This window comes from Chinchilla lanigera, unplaced genomic scaffold (assembly GCF_000276665.1).
Source record: "Chinchilla lanigera isolate Chin_1 unplaced genomic scaffold, ChiLan1.0 scaffold00058, whole genome shotgun sequence".
NCBI classification, from domain to species: domain Eukaryota; kingdom Metazoa; phylum Chordata; class Mammalia; order Rodentia; family Chinchillidae; genus Chinchilla; species Chinchilla lanigera.
The window spans coordinates 13,454,114-13,472,047 of NW_004955459.1; the positions used below are offsets into that span (position 1 = coordinate 13,454,114).

At 34.3% G+C, this 17,934-nt stretch overlaps 1 protein-coding gene across 3 annotated transcripts in view; it reads right to left on the reverse strand.

Moving 5' to 3' along the window:
• Positions 1 to 2,651: 2,651 nt before the first annotated feature.
• Positions 2,652 to 17,934, reverse strand: part of Dpp10 (dipeptidyl-peptidase 10 (non-functional)) — a 1,310,731-nt gene continuing 1,295,448 nt past the window's right edge. For all 3 annotated transcript variants that reach the window (XM_005397695.2, XM_005397696.2, XM_005397697.1), the window contains exons 22-26: positions 10,095 to 10,194; positions 9,798 to 9,856; positions 9,617 to 9,689; positions 6,657 to 6,730; positions 2,652 to 3,760 (exon numbers count right to left, since the gene is read on the reverse strand). In XM_005397695.2, the coding sequence (XP_005397752.1) occupies positions 3,626 to 3,760; positions 6,657 to 6,730; positions 9,617 to 9,689; positions 9,798 to 9,856; positions 10,095 to 10,194 (441 nt within the window). In that variant the 3' untranslated portion in view covers positions 2,652 to 3,625. The remainder of the gene's footprint in view (positions 3,761 to 6,656; positions 6,731 to 9,616; positions 9,690 to 9,797; positions 9,857 to 10,094; positions 10,195 to 17,934) is intronic.

Genomic DNA, 17,934 nt, shown 5'->3' on the forward strand with positions numbered 1-17,934 from the left:
TTTAGGTAGACACAGCATATTCAAATCTGAAAAGAAGCTGTTTCTTTTCATTTTATTTCTTTTTTTCTATAATCACAATGGTAAACTCTTACAGAAAAGCAAGAAATTTTCTCTTCAAAGCAGAACCTGAGCCAACAGCTACTGCACGTGTACTTTATTTTGGAGAGTAATCCTGAGAAATAGGAGTGGATATGAAGAAGAGTGAAAAGGGGAGAAGAGAAAAAGTAGGGGATGGAGCTACGGGCACCGAAGGCTCAGGAAATCATCCAAGGTCCATGTATAACATCAGAAGGAGACATTACAGTCACCTGCTCCAGTTTCCCATTATTTGGGTTTCACTAGGGCATTAGAATTCTCATACAGGTTTCTAGTGTGTAAGAGACATGTTTATTGGCTCCAGCAGATAGCCAGCAGTAGTATCAGAATCGTCAGAGTAGAAAGTGAAAGTCAGAGAGCACAGTTAAGAAATCAGATTACATTCACACAATTCCAGATCCTGCAAAATAGGCAGGTGGTCAGAGCACATGAGAGCCGAGCTTGGTGGCACATGCTTGTAATCCCAGAACTCAGGAGGCCGAGACAAGAGGATAGTTATGAGTTCGAGGCCAGCCTGGGCTACAAAGTAAGCTCAAGGTCAGCCTGAACTGCGTAGCGAGACCGTGTCTCAAAAAGACCAAAAGAAAAAAACAAAAAAACCAGAGCACATAAGGAAGGATGAAAGGTATTGTACTTCACACAGGATTCTTATGGACGCCATGCAACTTCCATAAGACCCTAGTGACTTGTGAAAACTTCATTGCCAGGTGACTCTGTTGAGAAGCCCATCATTTGAGAGTCAATGGCTTAAATAATCCTCTCTAAGGTAAGGATCAATGCTTCAATTGCTTCATTCTAGTTGATCTGTAGCTGATACCAGCCAGTCCCTAAATGGCAACAGGTACACTAAACAGAAGGAAAAATGATTCTGCACGGAGATCTATCACCCCCTTCGTTTAGTTCTTCAAAGAAACTCAACAGATCAGTGCAGATTTCTGCATCTTTCATTGTTAAGTTTGTGATCTTAATGGAAGCAATGTGAAACAAAGCAAATACCTTTCTCTTAAAATAGCTTTGGAATGTTTGTATTTATGTTTCTAAGTAAGTTAATGTCACCTACCTTTTGATTATATGATTTTTAGTTTTTCTTGGTATTTTTAAGGAAAAAACCAACACTTTGAAAAGCTTGCTTTTGGAGTGTTAGGAAACAATCACAATGCATAAATGTATTTGAAATTGTGGCATTGTTTCTATGGAAAATTTATAAAGTAAAAATCTAGTTGCATGAGTCCTTAATATACTTTTTGTTTAGTTTGTTTTGTTCAGGACTGGAGGTTGAATCCAAGGCTTACTGCATGCTTGGTAACTCCCTATGTGTTGGTGAACATTTCTTTTATCAAAAATTGCCCAGTTGCTAAAACTCAAGACTCACACAAATGTTCATTTTCTACCTTCCAGCTGGACAGTGTGTTTTCATTTGATATCTACTTAGCCTTCAAGGTAAAAGTGGGTCCCACGCAAACATCTTTCACATTATAAACTGTATTAAATTAATCGAAAAGTAGATAAACATTGATAATAAAACAAGAGATATGAGGAACAGTAAAAGGTAAATACTTTTAAGTGTTACTCAAATAGACATTCAATAAAACCACATCTTTCAGACAACGTAATTATTTGCATCATAAAAAGTTCTAGTGGTTGAAGTTTAAAATATTGTTTAAAAAGCTTCAGTTGGACTTCAAATCAGCCTAAAAAGAAATTTCTATCTTAATAAAATAGGCAAAAGCTTCTTTTTAAACATTTCCACGTATTTTGTTAAAAGTGTGTTTACTGTTATTGAAAAAGACCTAAAATAGATCTTTTAGAAGAGGGAGGCTTTCCCACTTTAAACTAAATCTAGTGCAACAGAGAAGATACAATATCACAGCATCCAGAAGATACTTGAAGACCCCCTCAATGAATCACATTTCCACACACCCAGAATGTAGGGTCGATCCTTTGATAAAACAGGAGGGTGACTTCGCAGTTCCTTGACATTTTAATTTCTCCTCCTGGTATTCTGATGTCATGGTAATGCAGTCTTCTTTTTAAACTATTTTTTAAAGCCATGAAAACACAATATATCCCTTGGAGTTTTCTGCACTTCAAATATTAGTTATAAACTTTTGGACAACTTCTGGAAGATCCTTTATGGAATGTGCAAAGATATTCTGATTTTAGCCACCTAGTTAATATTCCCATGGCTTAAACTGACTCAATCCAGTCAAATTTATTTTATACTCTTCAGTTCTTTACTACTACAAATCAACACTGCACAGGAATTGATGCATTTCATGCCTTCGATTCAAATTAAATAGCAAACACTGCTGTTTGTGAACTTTTGGGCCAATTAATAAAAAATAGTTCTCACCAGAAAGATTTAAATTAACCAAGAACAGTGAATTTGGCAGGCCTCAAATAGAAACTGGGAAAAGAAATAATGCAGATCTTTGCCTTTACAATGATAATGAGAATTGATTATGCACTGAGAAATGAAAGGACCACTTACAGTTTTTCCTTTTTAAAAAAAGCCTTCTGCACCAAATGAGCAAAATAGCACTCAGTGGCTTTGTATTGTTAACAAAATTTCTTTATCGAAACTATAATTTAATATTTAAGTATCTAATTTACATGTGACAAGGTATCATATTCAAAAATTAAATTGCAACTAGAAAACTATTAACCACTAAAAACAATACCAAACACAACCCAAGCATTGATAGGAAAGCAACAGCTAGAATTTGCATCAGAAAGAAAGGTTTCATCATATTTGGCTCATTAAACAAAGCATCCATTATAATCTGTAAAACAGCATCTTTTCTAATTCATCAAAAGTTTACCCTTTATAGCATGAATAACATATAAGATAGAATCACTGACTGTATAAGCACACGTGCGTATATATATATATCGTGGACATACACTCGTGTGTTGGTTTAAAAACCTTGTATATACTGATAACTGGCTGAACTTTGGAAGGTGCTGAAATCCATATTTCTACAAGTCCTTTGACTCAATAACACCTTTTTAAAAACAGAAATTACATAAAATACTGTTTTTATTAACTTAATATTTTCTTAAGCATAATAATAGACAATGAAAGAATTGCACTTATTGTAAAGGTACAGTAGTGTTCGAATGCAGCTCAGCCATCAAAGATCAGGGATTGTATTACTGACAATGAGTTGTGCATTATATGCAGAGACGGTGGTGGCCAGTGAAATTAAAATGAGAGAGCAACTAGTTACAGAACAAAGGGGGATAACGGAAGAAAACATGCACTACTCCTACTTTAATGTGAAACTAATTTCTCCCCTGAAATCTCCCTTTGACTTTCCTTCTACAAAGAAACAGGTTCTGCACCCTTGGCAACACAGTAGACTTGGACATCCCTCTTCAAACTCTAGTTCATTGTCTCTGAGTGTGCTGTGCCGGTGTCATCTCCTTAAGCTGCCCCTGAAATCTGGAGCATCCACGATGGGACAGTCTCTTGATTACGTTTTGTTGAGCCTTAATATCCCCTTCAGTTCTGTATAAATAGGGTCCATTATTCATCTTCTTCTGGTTCCTGTGGTAACACAGATATGTCTTCCTTTAAACAATCACTGAAGAATCTGAGGATTGTGCGGTAGAGATGATACTTGCTCTTCTCTGACACATTATGACCTTCATCTGGGTAGACCTAAGACATTGACAGGAAGGATGATTTCAAATTACCAAAGCAGCTCTTATCCCTCAACATGCATGCTTTTCCTCCCTATAGCTGAGGGGCTTTAAAAAAATAATATCTAACTAGAGAATGGGAATTTAGCTCAATGTAGAGCACTTTCTCAGCATATTCAAGACCCTGGGTTCAATCTCCAGTACAAGCAAAAAATAAATAACAAGAGGAAAAGTAATAGCTAACCAAAACCAACTGACCTAACTAACCCCTGAGTTCTTTAAGCTAAACTTTTCAAAAGATTATATAATTGTGTGAATCAATATGAGACAAAATATTTCCATTTGTATTTAAATTAAGATCTGTTGTTCAAAAACAGATCCCATATTCATACTGGTTTAAAAGGTCGTAACATTTTTCTCTCTTTGACTAAACTGTGGACAGTTTCTTTCCCGACTATAGATAGGATTTTGACTTCTATTTCCCAAAGTATGTACTTCAGAAAGATTTCAATTATGTATAATTTTTATGCTCCTTTTGACATTTCTGTATGTTTTCTTCCATGTTTCTGCTAGTTATGTAATCCAGACCATGCATTTTCTTAAGCCCATAGCAACCATCTATTTGAAATGTAAACATCTAAGTAGGCAGCATTTTTATCTCCTTCTCTCTGTGGGAAGGTAGGATCTTCCTCTTACTTGAGGGCATCTAAGGAACCAGGAAAACCTCATCCATCACAGGATGTAAGGTTTCAAATTGTAAGCTCATCTCAAAGACTGTAGTTTGGAAAGTGTACCTAGAGTGCCCAGCTCATAAATGACTCCTTTGGGAATTGTTTCCCTGGGATTCATTCTCCATATTGAGTTCTGAATAAACTCAAAGGCTGTTACAATTGTGATTTAAGTGGATCCAGTTATAGGGGGAGACCTGACCTTGTCCAGAAGATGGTGGTTTTCAGACATACAGAATGCAAGCATTATGGATTCATAGAAGCTTTCAATGAGATTTCAAAGGAATTCCTAGAAGCCCAGTAGTAAGGGGCAGGATCAGAGTGCCTATAAGCAAGTTCTGATTAGTGATATATGGAAGTGTGAGAGTGCTGCTGAAGCTGTAGTGGAGATCTCAGGAAGTTAGAGATGCCAGGAAGGTGTGGAATGATTACCAGCGAAGCTACAGGCACTGAACAGAAGTAGCCCAAGAAAGTAGTCATGAGGTCTGCTACTACCCTGGACGTAGGTGCCAGGTTGCTTAAATCCTCTGAAGCTGTCATCATGCCCCTAGGTGCTGTTGTATTGGACAGGAAGCTATAATATTTAATGCATACCCTGCTGGTTTTGCTGTGGTAAAATCCTTTCTTAATATTTTCTTATTCTTCCAATTTGAAGTGGGAATATTTATCCACTCCCAGTACAGTAGATTGGAAATATATACATTTGTTTTTTGTTTTTTTTTTTAATTTTTACAGATGTTCACAACTGAGTATGAATTGTATCTCAGAGGAGACAGGACATTGACTTTTCACCAATACTGGAACTTTTAATACTTTTGTGACTTTTAAAAGTGGACTGAGTATATTTTACATTATGAGATGGATGTGACTCAGTGGAAGCCAGGGGAAAAGTACTATGTTTGGATATTAATAGTTCTCCAAGGGCCTATGTGAGAAATGCTTGTTCTCAATACCATGGTACTACCAGAAGGTGGTGGAACCTTTAGGAGGTAGGATCTAGTAGAAGGGGTGAGTGTACCTTTTGATGGGAACATTGGACCCCTTTTTATTTCTCTTTGCTTCCCAGCTGCCATGAGAGGAATACAACTCATCCAACGCAGACCTTCACCATGATATACTGTGCTACTACAGGCCCAAAGATATGGCCCCAAGTGAGCACAGACCAAAACTTTGAAGCTATGAGCCACAATACATTTTCCCACCTTATAAATTCATTATCTCAGATATTTTGTCACAGAAAGCTAACACAGTGTTAGAATACTAAAATTACTTATTTTTCTTCTGTGGCTCCTCCATCAGGCTGATAGTTTTTGATAGCATTCTTATTACCCTTCTAGCACAGTGATCACTACAATGTAAATCCTTGATAAGTATTTATTGAGTGTATGGATACACAGATATAAATGGTAGTGTAAACGGCACTCTATCCTCTCTTTTCTTTTAATATTTCCCCCAAATGTTTTTCTCTCCAATTTTTTATCATGAGTGACAAAATTGCAGAAAAGACAAAATAATGTAGAGAAGGACTTTTTTAAAAGAATTCGATATTGGTAGTAAAAATAAGAGTCTGGGAAGAAAAGGACATTTTTAGAAGGGTTTATACAATTCACTTGCAAAGCATAAGCTGTTCCGCATTCTCAGTGTAATTAGGAACCAACAAATAACACAGCCTTTTTACCTAAAAAGCACAGTAGAAAATTATTACATTAAAAGCCAAGTAATAGTGAAACTGCGGCCTATATCTTACAAGCAAAAGAGGAAGGTGGAAAAAGACATTTGATACATATGGTATGTATCTTAAATAGTTTGCAATGACCTATGTTTTAAAGTTTTGGGACCCAGGATGGCACCACGGGGACGTGGCCATAGTTAAGAGGTGAGGCCTAGTGGAAGGCCCATGGGTCACTGGGGCCCGCCCTCAAAAGGGATTGTGGGAGCCTGGCTGTTTCCCAACTGTCTTTGCTCCACGGCTCCTGACCACATCCTGTTTTGTTCTTCAGTAGCCTAGCACCATGATGGGCTCTGCTGTCTCATCTTGCTCACAGCGCAAAGCAATGGAAAAACTGATCATGGACTTGGAATTCTTGAACTCTAAGACCAATAAACCTTTTTCCAAGTTTGTCTCAGGCATTTGTCATAATGACAGAAAGCTGACTAACGGAACATTTTTCTTAATAAGAGGCTTACCTGCATTGTATAATTTACTCCAGCTTTTATTAGATGTTTGATTAACTCTGCTGAATGCTGGAAATGAACTTTTGCTGTAAGAAATTAAATTATTACATTTGAGGAAAATACATTTACCAAGGTCCAGAATTGTTCATACGAGTTTTTTTCAAAGAGATGAATTAGTTTCTTTATATTGTACATTTTTTAAAAACTAATTTGGTTTTAACTCAAAAGCTGTTAGATATAATGACTAAATTTTAGTTTCACATGATAAAAAATAAACCACTCCACTGGAGTTATAACTAAGGCTTAGATCTACAGAGGATGGTTTACAGGTATAGTTTATCGGATATCACTAATTATGTGTAGTTGTTCGCATATTTTGCATCCTATAAATTTTTTAACATAGTAGATGTGTTGGGTGGCTATTAATGCAACAAAACTGATTTCTCTTCCTTAATGAGGATTACTAGGGCCTAGTCTCAGTGAGACACTGGCATTCTGCTTTAGTACAATCAATTAGAACAGAATGCTCACGTTGAGCAAGCAGAGTACACATCTCATTACTCAAGGGCTAAATATTTAATGCAGAACATACTGGTTACTCCTGTTTTCTTCTCCCTTCCTTATGCTGAAATAGAAAATCCAAAAACTCTGAATTAGGCAACACAGTAACTCTGGGTTTGGTAGAAGCGTTGGCTGACCTAGCTGTGAAAACTTGGACCGGTCTTTCAAATTTCTGTGCGCACAGCAGTTTGTGCAGATGCCACCTGGACTGTTCCTTTCTGCACTGTGTACATCTTTGAATTTCTGTAATTAACTTCTAAGCTAGCATTTTGTTACTCTCTTTGCAAAACCAGAGCAGCCTTATCAATAATTTAAGGTTCTTTAATATTCTAGCTCCATAATGCCAAATAATCATATTATATAGCATAGGATAAAGAATTCCAAATGATCATTTAAGTATTTTTAAAATATGCCCGAGATCTTTTTCAAAATCTTTCTATTGTAGTTAATGGGAAAATTATCATACCAATTTTAAATGAGTACAAATTGCTTAATAAATGTAAGCTACTGGGAATGCTAATTAATAGGGCAATGACTGAGATAAAATAATCCCTTATATAGTTCATTTGTCTATTGTAGGAATAGTAACTGTAATTTCTTCATATAGACACAGCTAAAAAGACAAATGTACAAGCTGGGCATGGTGCATGCTTGTATCCTAGCACTTGTGAGGTTGAAGCTGGAGAACTGTAGCCAGTTCAAAGCCAGCCTGAACTACATAGCAAGTCTGTCTCAAATGCCTTCCCAATATCACGTGAAAAAAGAAAATTACAAATAAATTTTCTATTTTTGTTTTATTCTGCTTTGTTTCTAGAGCAAAGCTTGTTGACATTTTCCACTTGTCTTTCCTAGGACTAAATGTGGACATTAAATTGATTGGCCATGTGAACTGATTTGTAATTTTTCAAGATAATATTAATAAGGGTAGCATTATGATGTCATTGTAACCCAATAGCCCCTATAGGTTGTGCTTGTGAGCATGTGTGCATATGTGTCTGCTTGCTTGTGCATATGCCCAATTCAATTCCTCTGAAGAAATCAGGAGTCAGTTTCTCTGTTTTCTCAGGTAGGTGAAGAAGCAGACCCAGGACTGAGTCAGATAGAAACAACATGATTTGCCTTGCTATGGCTTTATCATATTTTAAGTTGAAAGAATGCTAGCATAGTGTAAGGTGTTGGCAGGCAGCCGTTAAGTATAACTGATTCACATGACTGAACTGCAGTGTTCAGTGAATAAGAACCTCAGTACCCGCACTCAGACCTCCTTTTACTAATAATCAGGTGCTTTTCCTACTCTACTTCTCCAGTCTGCTAAGTAAGAAGATAGTAGTGAATAAGAACATAGTAATACCGACTCTACATACTGTTGTGCAGAACAAATCAGATAATATAAAATGTCTTAGCACATTGTCTGACACAAGATTAGTACTTAATAATTGCTAATTATTATAACCACTGTTGATATATATGTAAGCTGTTTTAAGCTTCATAGCTTAAAACAGAATTCTAATTTCTTTCATAAGTGCTATGTGCTCTTTAGAATGTTTTGCCCAACACTGGTATTGTTGTAATTCAATGTTTTTATGAATAAATTGTGCATTTGTAACAGTTTTCAACTTTCTGAAAAGTTGCCAAGAGAGTGCAAGTAGTTTCAACATATACTTCTCTCTGTTCATCCTTTTGTTACAGGTTACATTATTATGGGACTATCTCAGCTCACTTGCCAAGAAGCCTTGGGCAAATGTTTCTTTTTTGAAACTGATTTTTCTCGACCATAACTATAAACACTCAATCTTCTATTATAAGGTATCACACAGGAAAATGAAAATGTAAATTCTTCGAGCCCTATATGGTTAATGTGAGTATAGTTATGTATTACTAGTAATATCAATCATGGCCATTTCCCATGTTTAAAGTGATAAAAATAATGATAAGTGATATGCACGTGAGTTGAAAAAAAAATTCTTTTTGCTTTAATTTCACTTAAGAGAGTGACCTCGCCAGAATTTCAGTTTGGAACTTGCACCTTTTTGCTGACTCTCTGCTGTGTAAGTGGGTTTCCAGTTGAGGTGTATTGGTCTATAGCCATGGTCACTAAATATGGATAGTCTGTTTCTCAGTCACACTAAACACAACAGGTAAAAGGGGCCAGCGGTGCTATGTTCAACAGCACAGATAGGCTCTTCCCATTGCAGCAGGGAAAATCTTATTGGATGATGCCATTTGCGGATAATCATCCCCCTCAGCCCAGAGTTCCTCCTTCCCACTTCCTAGCATGCATCTGGGTGTTTGTGCCGCATTCTGTTCTCTTCTCCAGCAGCCTTACAGGGCTCCCCATTTGCAGTCCTGGAATGTATCCCTTTATAAAAGGTCAGCTCTCTTCAAACAGCAACGGCAAATAAGAAACTTACTGTCAGCAGTTCCATGAATTATTAATATATTTTCTTCTTTTAAGCCGTGTATATTATGCAGCACACTAGATGCCTATAAAGACAAACACAAATATTTATATCTACAGACCTATCTCCAAAAGCAATTTGACTTCATCTTTAGGACGAAAAGGCTCTTCTTTGTCATTTTTAAATTAGTTACCTGGTAAGTGCTTTCTTCCTTAGATGGCATACCAAGGTATCTTTCAGAGAAAGCGGAAGCTGTGGCCCAAAGGAAGAGATTCAAGAATAAACTAAAAACATAGCATCTTTTATTATTTATTTCTACATTTCAAATTTAATTATCATGCTCCAGTGAAATCGATTGAATCAAGATAAACAACTCAAAACAAGCTTTAATAACACATGATAAATGAGCTCAATTGAGCTTTTCTTCATTGGGATTTTGTTTTCTACAGATCAATAGATTGTATTAGGTCAGTTTATAGGACATACTCACCATACAGCTTCATGTCTATGATGGGTGCAACCACTGATCCACATTTAAAAAACTTTTCATCTGACTTTAAGATCATTGATGCAATGTATCCACCATATCCCTGGCGAAAAACAAGACAAAACAGCTTTTCCTGGAGATATGTTTAGCCTCTGATCACTGTTTGATAATGTGCACATCAGACTTTCTCATATGTCAGGCTCACAAAAAGAATGTACAACAGTCACTGTGCAGATAAAGATTTTTGAGCAGTTGTTTAACTTTATGTATAACAGGTTCTTTTTTATTTCAAAGAATAAAAACATAAGAAAATAAAAACTAAAAGATATATCAAGTTCTTTTATATAAGGTTTTTTAACCTTACTAATATATAAAATTACTTATATATCACTAAATATCAAATATTTGTTCCATTATTCCATACCGTATAACTAGGAACTGATCTTAATAATTTGAAAGTAAGGGAAAAGCACTCTTTAAATCACATATCATTTTAAGAAAATTTAGTGTATCTATTTTTAGACAGTAATAATGTTTATGGATAATTAGCAAGGAGAATAAAATATTTAAAACACATCACCACAAATACAGATTCTACTCTTATATATAAGGAAACCTACATGCTAATACACTTCTGTATTTTTCTTATGCATTTTACTTTTGCTACAAGGAGTCCTACCTAAGAACACATGAAGAATAGAGGAAAAAATTCCTTCCTAAAAATTAAGCGAGGTTGTCCTCTTTTTTTTGCAACCCAGTATCTGACCAGAAATCTTCAGAGGATATTTTAATAATTTACAGAAATTCTATCCTAAGGGACTACCAGTACTGAGTTTTACATTTTGGAAATCAATCATTAACTGTACTCTGAATAATGTTCTTTATGCTGCTGAATATCAGAATATCTTGGGAAGTATTAAACAATACTGATACTCAGGATTGAACCCCTAAAATTCTGATGCAATTAGATCATGTGTCTAATTTAAAAGATTTGTTGATGTTTGGATGTCATCAGTTTGCTGGGGATCTGTTATTGTCCCTTACCTTTTGAAAGAAAAGATACTTTCCTTCTATTTATCTGAAGTATCTATTAAAAATTGGGAGTGATCGCCTCTGATGCAGTCAGCCACCACTGATACGGCAGAGGCAACACATGTAGTATTGAGACAGCTGGGTGAAGCTTTGCCAGCGATTATGGATTAAAGCACGGGATACCATCCTTCATGAGTTTAATTACTACAAAGTAGATTTGCTTAGTCTCATGGAGAAACAGCAAGAGTCATAGATGGCAAGATTTGGAATGAGTATATTAATATACTAATATATACTAAGTATATTAATATTTCTGAACAAAGAAATAGAAAAGGGTAAAGAAAATCAAGAAAAGTAAGAAAATAAATGACTATTACCAGGCAAAGAAAGGGAAGATCCTCAGAAGTTCTGTCCCTAGGAACAGCATTTCTAGCATACTGTTCCTGCATTACTTAAATGTAGATGAGGGCAGAATGGTGCAGCTATGAGGTTTCAAATATTTCCCTCAATAGTAACTTTTTCTTAGAATGTGCAATGCATCTGCAATCTTAGCTGATGCATGCAGACATCTTTTCTGGTCTGAATTCTGCAATGGACAAACCTACTTTCAAATGATAATCATCTGGCTGCTATGTAACTTCACTATCCTGAGAGAATAACATCATAAACATAAAGTTCTAGTCTTCAGAACTGTATATTACATTTCAATATCCAAGACAATAAGTTGACATTATGCGTTTTTGTTTGGTTTTGACTTCAGATTTATGTGTCTTTCAGAGCCTGATCATCTCTAGAACATAAGAAGAGTGCCTTGTAAAGGACGGGCATATCCTAGACCAACGCTTTTAAACTTGAACGTTCATTCACTGGCATAAAAAGAGATGAACAGACCAGCTAAAAGAGTAGAGATCAAAAATAAACCAAAATGTATACAGTCACTACTTTTCTACAAGGGAACAGAGAGGAAATAATAAGGAAACTTTAATCAATAAATAGTACTGGAAAATTGAGATTCTACATATCAAAGAATGAAATTAGACCTTTTTCATACATCATATATAATAATCAACTCAAAATGGATATACATGAAAGATCTAAAAGTGTAAAATCTCTAGAAAAGAGCATAGGGAAAAAGCTCTTAGGCTTCAATTCTAGCCATAATTTTTTTGAGTATTGTCCTAAAACTTCAGGCTACAACAGCAAAACTAAATGGGCGTACATCAAACCAGAAACCTTTTTGTACCGCAAAGGAAGCAAGCAACACAGTGAAAGTGGCAATCAATTCATTACAAAAATATTGGCATGCCATATATTTGACAAAGGATAATCCTCAAAGTTTATGGGAAAAAAAATTGATAAAACTCATACAATTCAATTGAATTGGGTCCAAATAGACACTTCACCAAAGTTGACACAAAAATGAACAATAGGAGCAGAACAAGATGCCTAACATCACTAATTATAGGAAAATGCAAGTCAAACCACCAAGAGTTATCACTTCCTATAGACTAAGGTAGATATTATCAAAAAGATGCTTGCTGGCAAATATTGGCCCGGGAGAAAAGGGAGCCACAGTACACATTTAGTAGGAATGACCAAGGTATGAAAACAAAGTGCCACATATTTAAAAAAAAAAAAAAAAAAAAAAAACTGGTGCATATGCACAGTGGAATGGGACTTAGCCTTTAAAAAGTAGATCTTAGTATATCCCACAATGCAGATGAACCTAGAGAACACTGCGCTAAACAGAAAGTGATATAAGCCATGCACAGGAAGTCAAAGCCTACATTATATCACTTACATGTGGAATCTGAGAAAACAAAGTTCAAATATATAATGATTGAGAATACAATGGTGGCTGTCAGTGGTATGTATCAAATAAGTACCAAGTTTACATGCTTGATGACTTAAAGTATCAGATATGTAGGATGAACAAATCTAGGTAGAGAATGTACACTATGAGGCCTACAGTAAAAAATAAATTATATTTGGGGCTCTTGCCAAATGAGTAGATGTTATTAAATACTTGTGCTATAAACCAAAACTGAGAAAATGGGAAATGAATGAAATGATCATTAGCTTCAATATGGTAGCTATTGTATGTAGCTGATATATATGTAGCTGATATATAAACTGGGATGGATAAAAGGCTCAAAGAAGGAAGGGAAAAGAAAATATATATATAAGAAAAATAAATAAGACAGTTATACTACTGAGTTCCTTTAGCTCCTTGAGAAAAACAGTTTGTGTTAATATTGTTTGATCAATTATGCATGCCTCTATCTTATAATCTAAGTAACTTCTTTCCAGATAACAGTATATTGACAATATATTAACAGTGGTTAATAATAATATATTAACATTGTTAATCTCCTACTATCTTATGTTGAAATTCTGTATTTTTACTTTTTTCTCCTTAAAATAAAAATAAAAAATAAATTTAAGAAATCATATTGGGCTAGGGATTTAGTGGCAGAGCGCCTGCCTGGCAAGCGCAAGGTAGTGAGTTCAACTCCCGGTACTGGAAAAAAAACAAAAAAAAAAAAAAAATCATATTGTACACTTTTAATATGCACAATAAACATTATTTGAGAAAAAGTTCACTTGGAAACTTTGTTAAAATGAAGATTCTATTTCACTAGATGTGCAGTGGACCCAGGGGTTTCCATTTTTCACCCACTGTCAGGGGCTGCTTGTGGGGTGACCCACATTTTGAATAACAAGTTGATAAAGCATAATAATATAATAAATATTCCTAACAGAAATATCTTCCTTGCTGTCCCTGCATTCCTAGATTGGTGGCACTTTAGGAAAAACAAAAACAAAAAAAGAAACAAAAACCCTCAAAACAGGCCATTAACAATCTGTTTCCAAGGGGTGCGCGACAGAAGTCCTCCTATGCTTCCACAGTGAAGGCAAGGGGTGTAATCAACGCTCCTGCTTGAGAAGTACAATTTACCATTTTTTTAAATATGAAAATTTGAGATTTAATGAGGTTAACTACTCTCTAAGACTTAATGATAGTGAAAGTTGTGAAATAACATTCTTTCTTTAGCATTTAAAAATCAAATCCAAAATGCTGCTTTAATTTGATTTATTTCAGAGAAATAACATCTATTTTTAAAAGTAAATCAACACTGGTAGAAATTAGAATAAATTAAATTTTAATTGCTCACCTTCCCCTCAACCGTTTCATATTTATTCATTAAGTATGAGAGCAGATCAGGAAAGAGTTTTGAAGAGTATGTTTTGAAAAGGGCAAGAACCAGATGTAAGCTCTAGCTAGATGTAAAAACAGTGGTTTTAATTTTTAGAATAACTCATTGCATCAGGCGGATTCCAAAGTACAAGATCATCTTGCTGACTCTTGTAGTCATTTAGAGGTTGTTTACTTGATGTGGATCAAGTATTCGATCCTCAATAGAGGATGTTCCTTGTCCATTGTTTCAACATTTTGATTTCTTGGTCTTTTTGAGACAGGGTCTCACTATGCAGTTCAGGCTGGTCTTGAACTCACTTTGTAGCACAGGCTGGCCTCAAATTTGCAACAATCCTCCTGCCTCAGCCTCCTGAGTGTGCCACCATGCCCTGCTGTTCCAACATTTTACTGGTTTCTTACTTGTCAGATTTTTTTCCTTCCCTAAGTTGTTTTCTAATTTTCATTTGACAAGCGCTACAGCGGCAATTATAACTTGTCAGTACGTTTATGTTATTATTAGAAACTTAATTTAGTGGTCCTAGTAATTGAAATGTTTCCTTCCTAAAAAGTCTATATAAGAAACCATATTTAAAAGAGAAAGAATTGAAGGAGCAGAGGATGAGATCACCATGCTCTTTCCCTCAGGACTTACGTTTCATGGACATATACTGTGAGATGACCTTTAAATGGCATCATGACTACAGAAAGAAAAGGTACAATGACAGGACTGGAAGATAATGATAAATGATGTTCTTCCTCTAAGTTTGGACCTATCCAATTTGCTCTGAACCACATTACTTGTAGTACAAAATGAATTAATTTGAAATAATTTTTTTCTAAGTGTTATAAATAATACAAATTTATGATACAGTATCATTTCTTTATTATGTTGATTTAATACATTTACATTTCATCAGAATTGCCATGATCCAAGACTTAGTGTGTTCTTTAGATTATGAACACTAAAATTTCCAAAACCTAGAAGAGACTCCAGTTGATCTCAAATGCAGAAAAGGCCCTGTCTCAATTGAAAAGATACAAAAGTACAAAAAATGAGTACTTACTACCATAAAGTAGGTTTTAAAAAGCTTCCATAGACCCTCCTAATTTTAAACTCACTTAACTTCCCCCGATAGAATGCTCCTTGCCTCCCTTATACGGTTGTATCATTACAAAACATTTCCTACTGGAAATTTTCTTAACTTCTGATTTAAATTTGCATCTCATCTCTAGTACTGGGCAACCCATCTTCCTCTCCACTTTATTTCTTTAAATTACACTGTTATCAACTAACATTTTATGTTGTACTAATTATTAGCCATATAGCCATAGGTAGATAATTAACCATCTATCTCTTTAAAGTGTAAAATCAACAAAAATGACTTTTTTCTTGTTTCATGACTGATGTAACTTTAGCATCTCCAGAAGTGCTGAGATCATGGTATACACTAAACTCTCTTTGTTCCTTGTTAATGCTAACTTGGTAATCACAGTAAGGTATAGGAATAATGCTTATAAAAGAGTTTTTAGTTTCACCATATTTTTTCAATTCATGTGAATAATTTCTCAAAGAAAACTGTTCAGAAAAAAATTGGTTCAGTTTTTTTTGTCCTAAACTACCATATAAATTTGCTTTAAAAAACAAAAAAATTAAAATTATTATATATTAACTAGGATTACTTTAAGTTTGGAGGATAATTATTCCAACTAAAATGGTTTAAACTCCTTAATCAAACTAAAACTCCCTAATTTGCATAAGTAAATCATCACCTTGCACTGTAATTGCTTCATTCTTCCCCCTTTCCCTCTCAAACCAAATAATAAAATTCAGAATTTTTTGAATAATTAACATGTTTAGTTTAGAACTAAATATGGCCTTTTATAAATTTTCCATTATTCTACCAAACCAATTAGAGGAAAGGACAACATCCACATAAAAATGAAAGCATCCTCATGACAATCGATCCTGGATATACAGAGAAGAGACATGACCTACTCATACATAAACAAAAGTATAAAATCCACCTGGAAGAGATGACAATTAATTGAAATACATCTACTCTATGTGTTGTTTAATTCAAAATAGTGTCTTTAAAATAAAAAAGATTACACCTTGTGGAGATGTCAATCCTCCTGTATTATAAAAATAGTTGAATCAAAATTTAATTTAAAAATTCTAGCTGAACCAGAGCATTGGCCATGTGAAGAACCAGAAAATCAACCACCTGCAATCTAGGGAGGGGGCCTCAGAAGAAGCCACTCTGCCCTTATACCTTGACCTTGAACTTTCACACTTACTTATTCTGGAATAAATTCCAGTGGAATAAATTTCTGTTCTTAAGGAAATAATTAATGACAAATTTGGAAAAGAGATATTGGAAGAGTTAAAATTATATCAAAAGAAAAAGGTAAAGAGTAAGAAATTGTTTGTAACATTTTAAAATTTATGAAATATTTTATGAAGAAAAACTATATCAGACTGCCATAAGGACAGGTGGATTACACAAAATATAAACCCAGGGATATTTGAGAAGTTGGTATACAAATATCCCACATTAAGTACAAAAAACGATGCACTCAATGAGTAGACACAAAAAGCAGCAGGCTGTTAGAAACTACATAAGTCAATTATCACCATGCGCTATAAGTGCTTGGTTCTTCCCTCTTCCCCACTCAAATCAAATAATAAAGAGGAAACATAATAAGCTCAGTTGATAAAAACAGATAGAGATGTGTTATATATATGTATCCAATACTCTATGAAGAAGATATTGATTTAGTATTGCAAACATGTACCAAAAAGAAAGTGAAGAAGGAAAAATGATGAAACATCTACAGAATAAAGTTACTAGAAGAAATCATTAAAAAATTAGAAAATATGTTAAGAAATAAGTATTTTTTTATTTTGCACATATAATGTTGAAATACAATGCACATTAAGAAAATACTTTTTAAAAATGTGAACGGGGACTATTATTAGTATAACAAAATTTCAAAGTGCCAACAAGAAAAAATATATATAAGAGATATCAACATAAATAGGTATTAATATATATGAACAGTTAAAAAGATAATTATAAAATTCCTAACAAACATCTGATAATAATTTCTCTGTAGAAATTCCTAATTCCATCATGACTGAGTAATAGAAATGAGATTTCCTTTTTTAAAAAAAAAACTGATGTTTTAAAAGTAAAATTACTATATACTTGGGGAATGAATACATGTACAGCACAAAATATATGACAGTTATAGCAAAAAGCCAAAAAAGGAAAAGGATGAAGGTATATCATTGTAAGGTTTTTATACTGCATTTGCAGCAGAATTATATTAGAGGAAAGAAAGACAATAATTTAAAAGTGCCTACGCTAAGCTCTGAAATAAACATTAAAATAAGAAAGAATTATTAATAAGCAAATAACAGAAAAATTAAATTACTCAAAAATGGTCTTTAAATACAAACAGAAAATGTTTGAAATGAATAAATTAAAAATGGGATAACTAATCAGAAAAAAATTGTAAATTTAAATGTTACATATTAATGATTACAGTAAAGATAAATATTGACAAATTAAATTGCAAAGGCTGACAAACTTGATAAAAGCAGCAAGA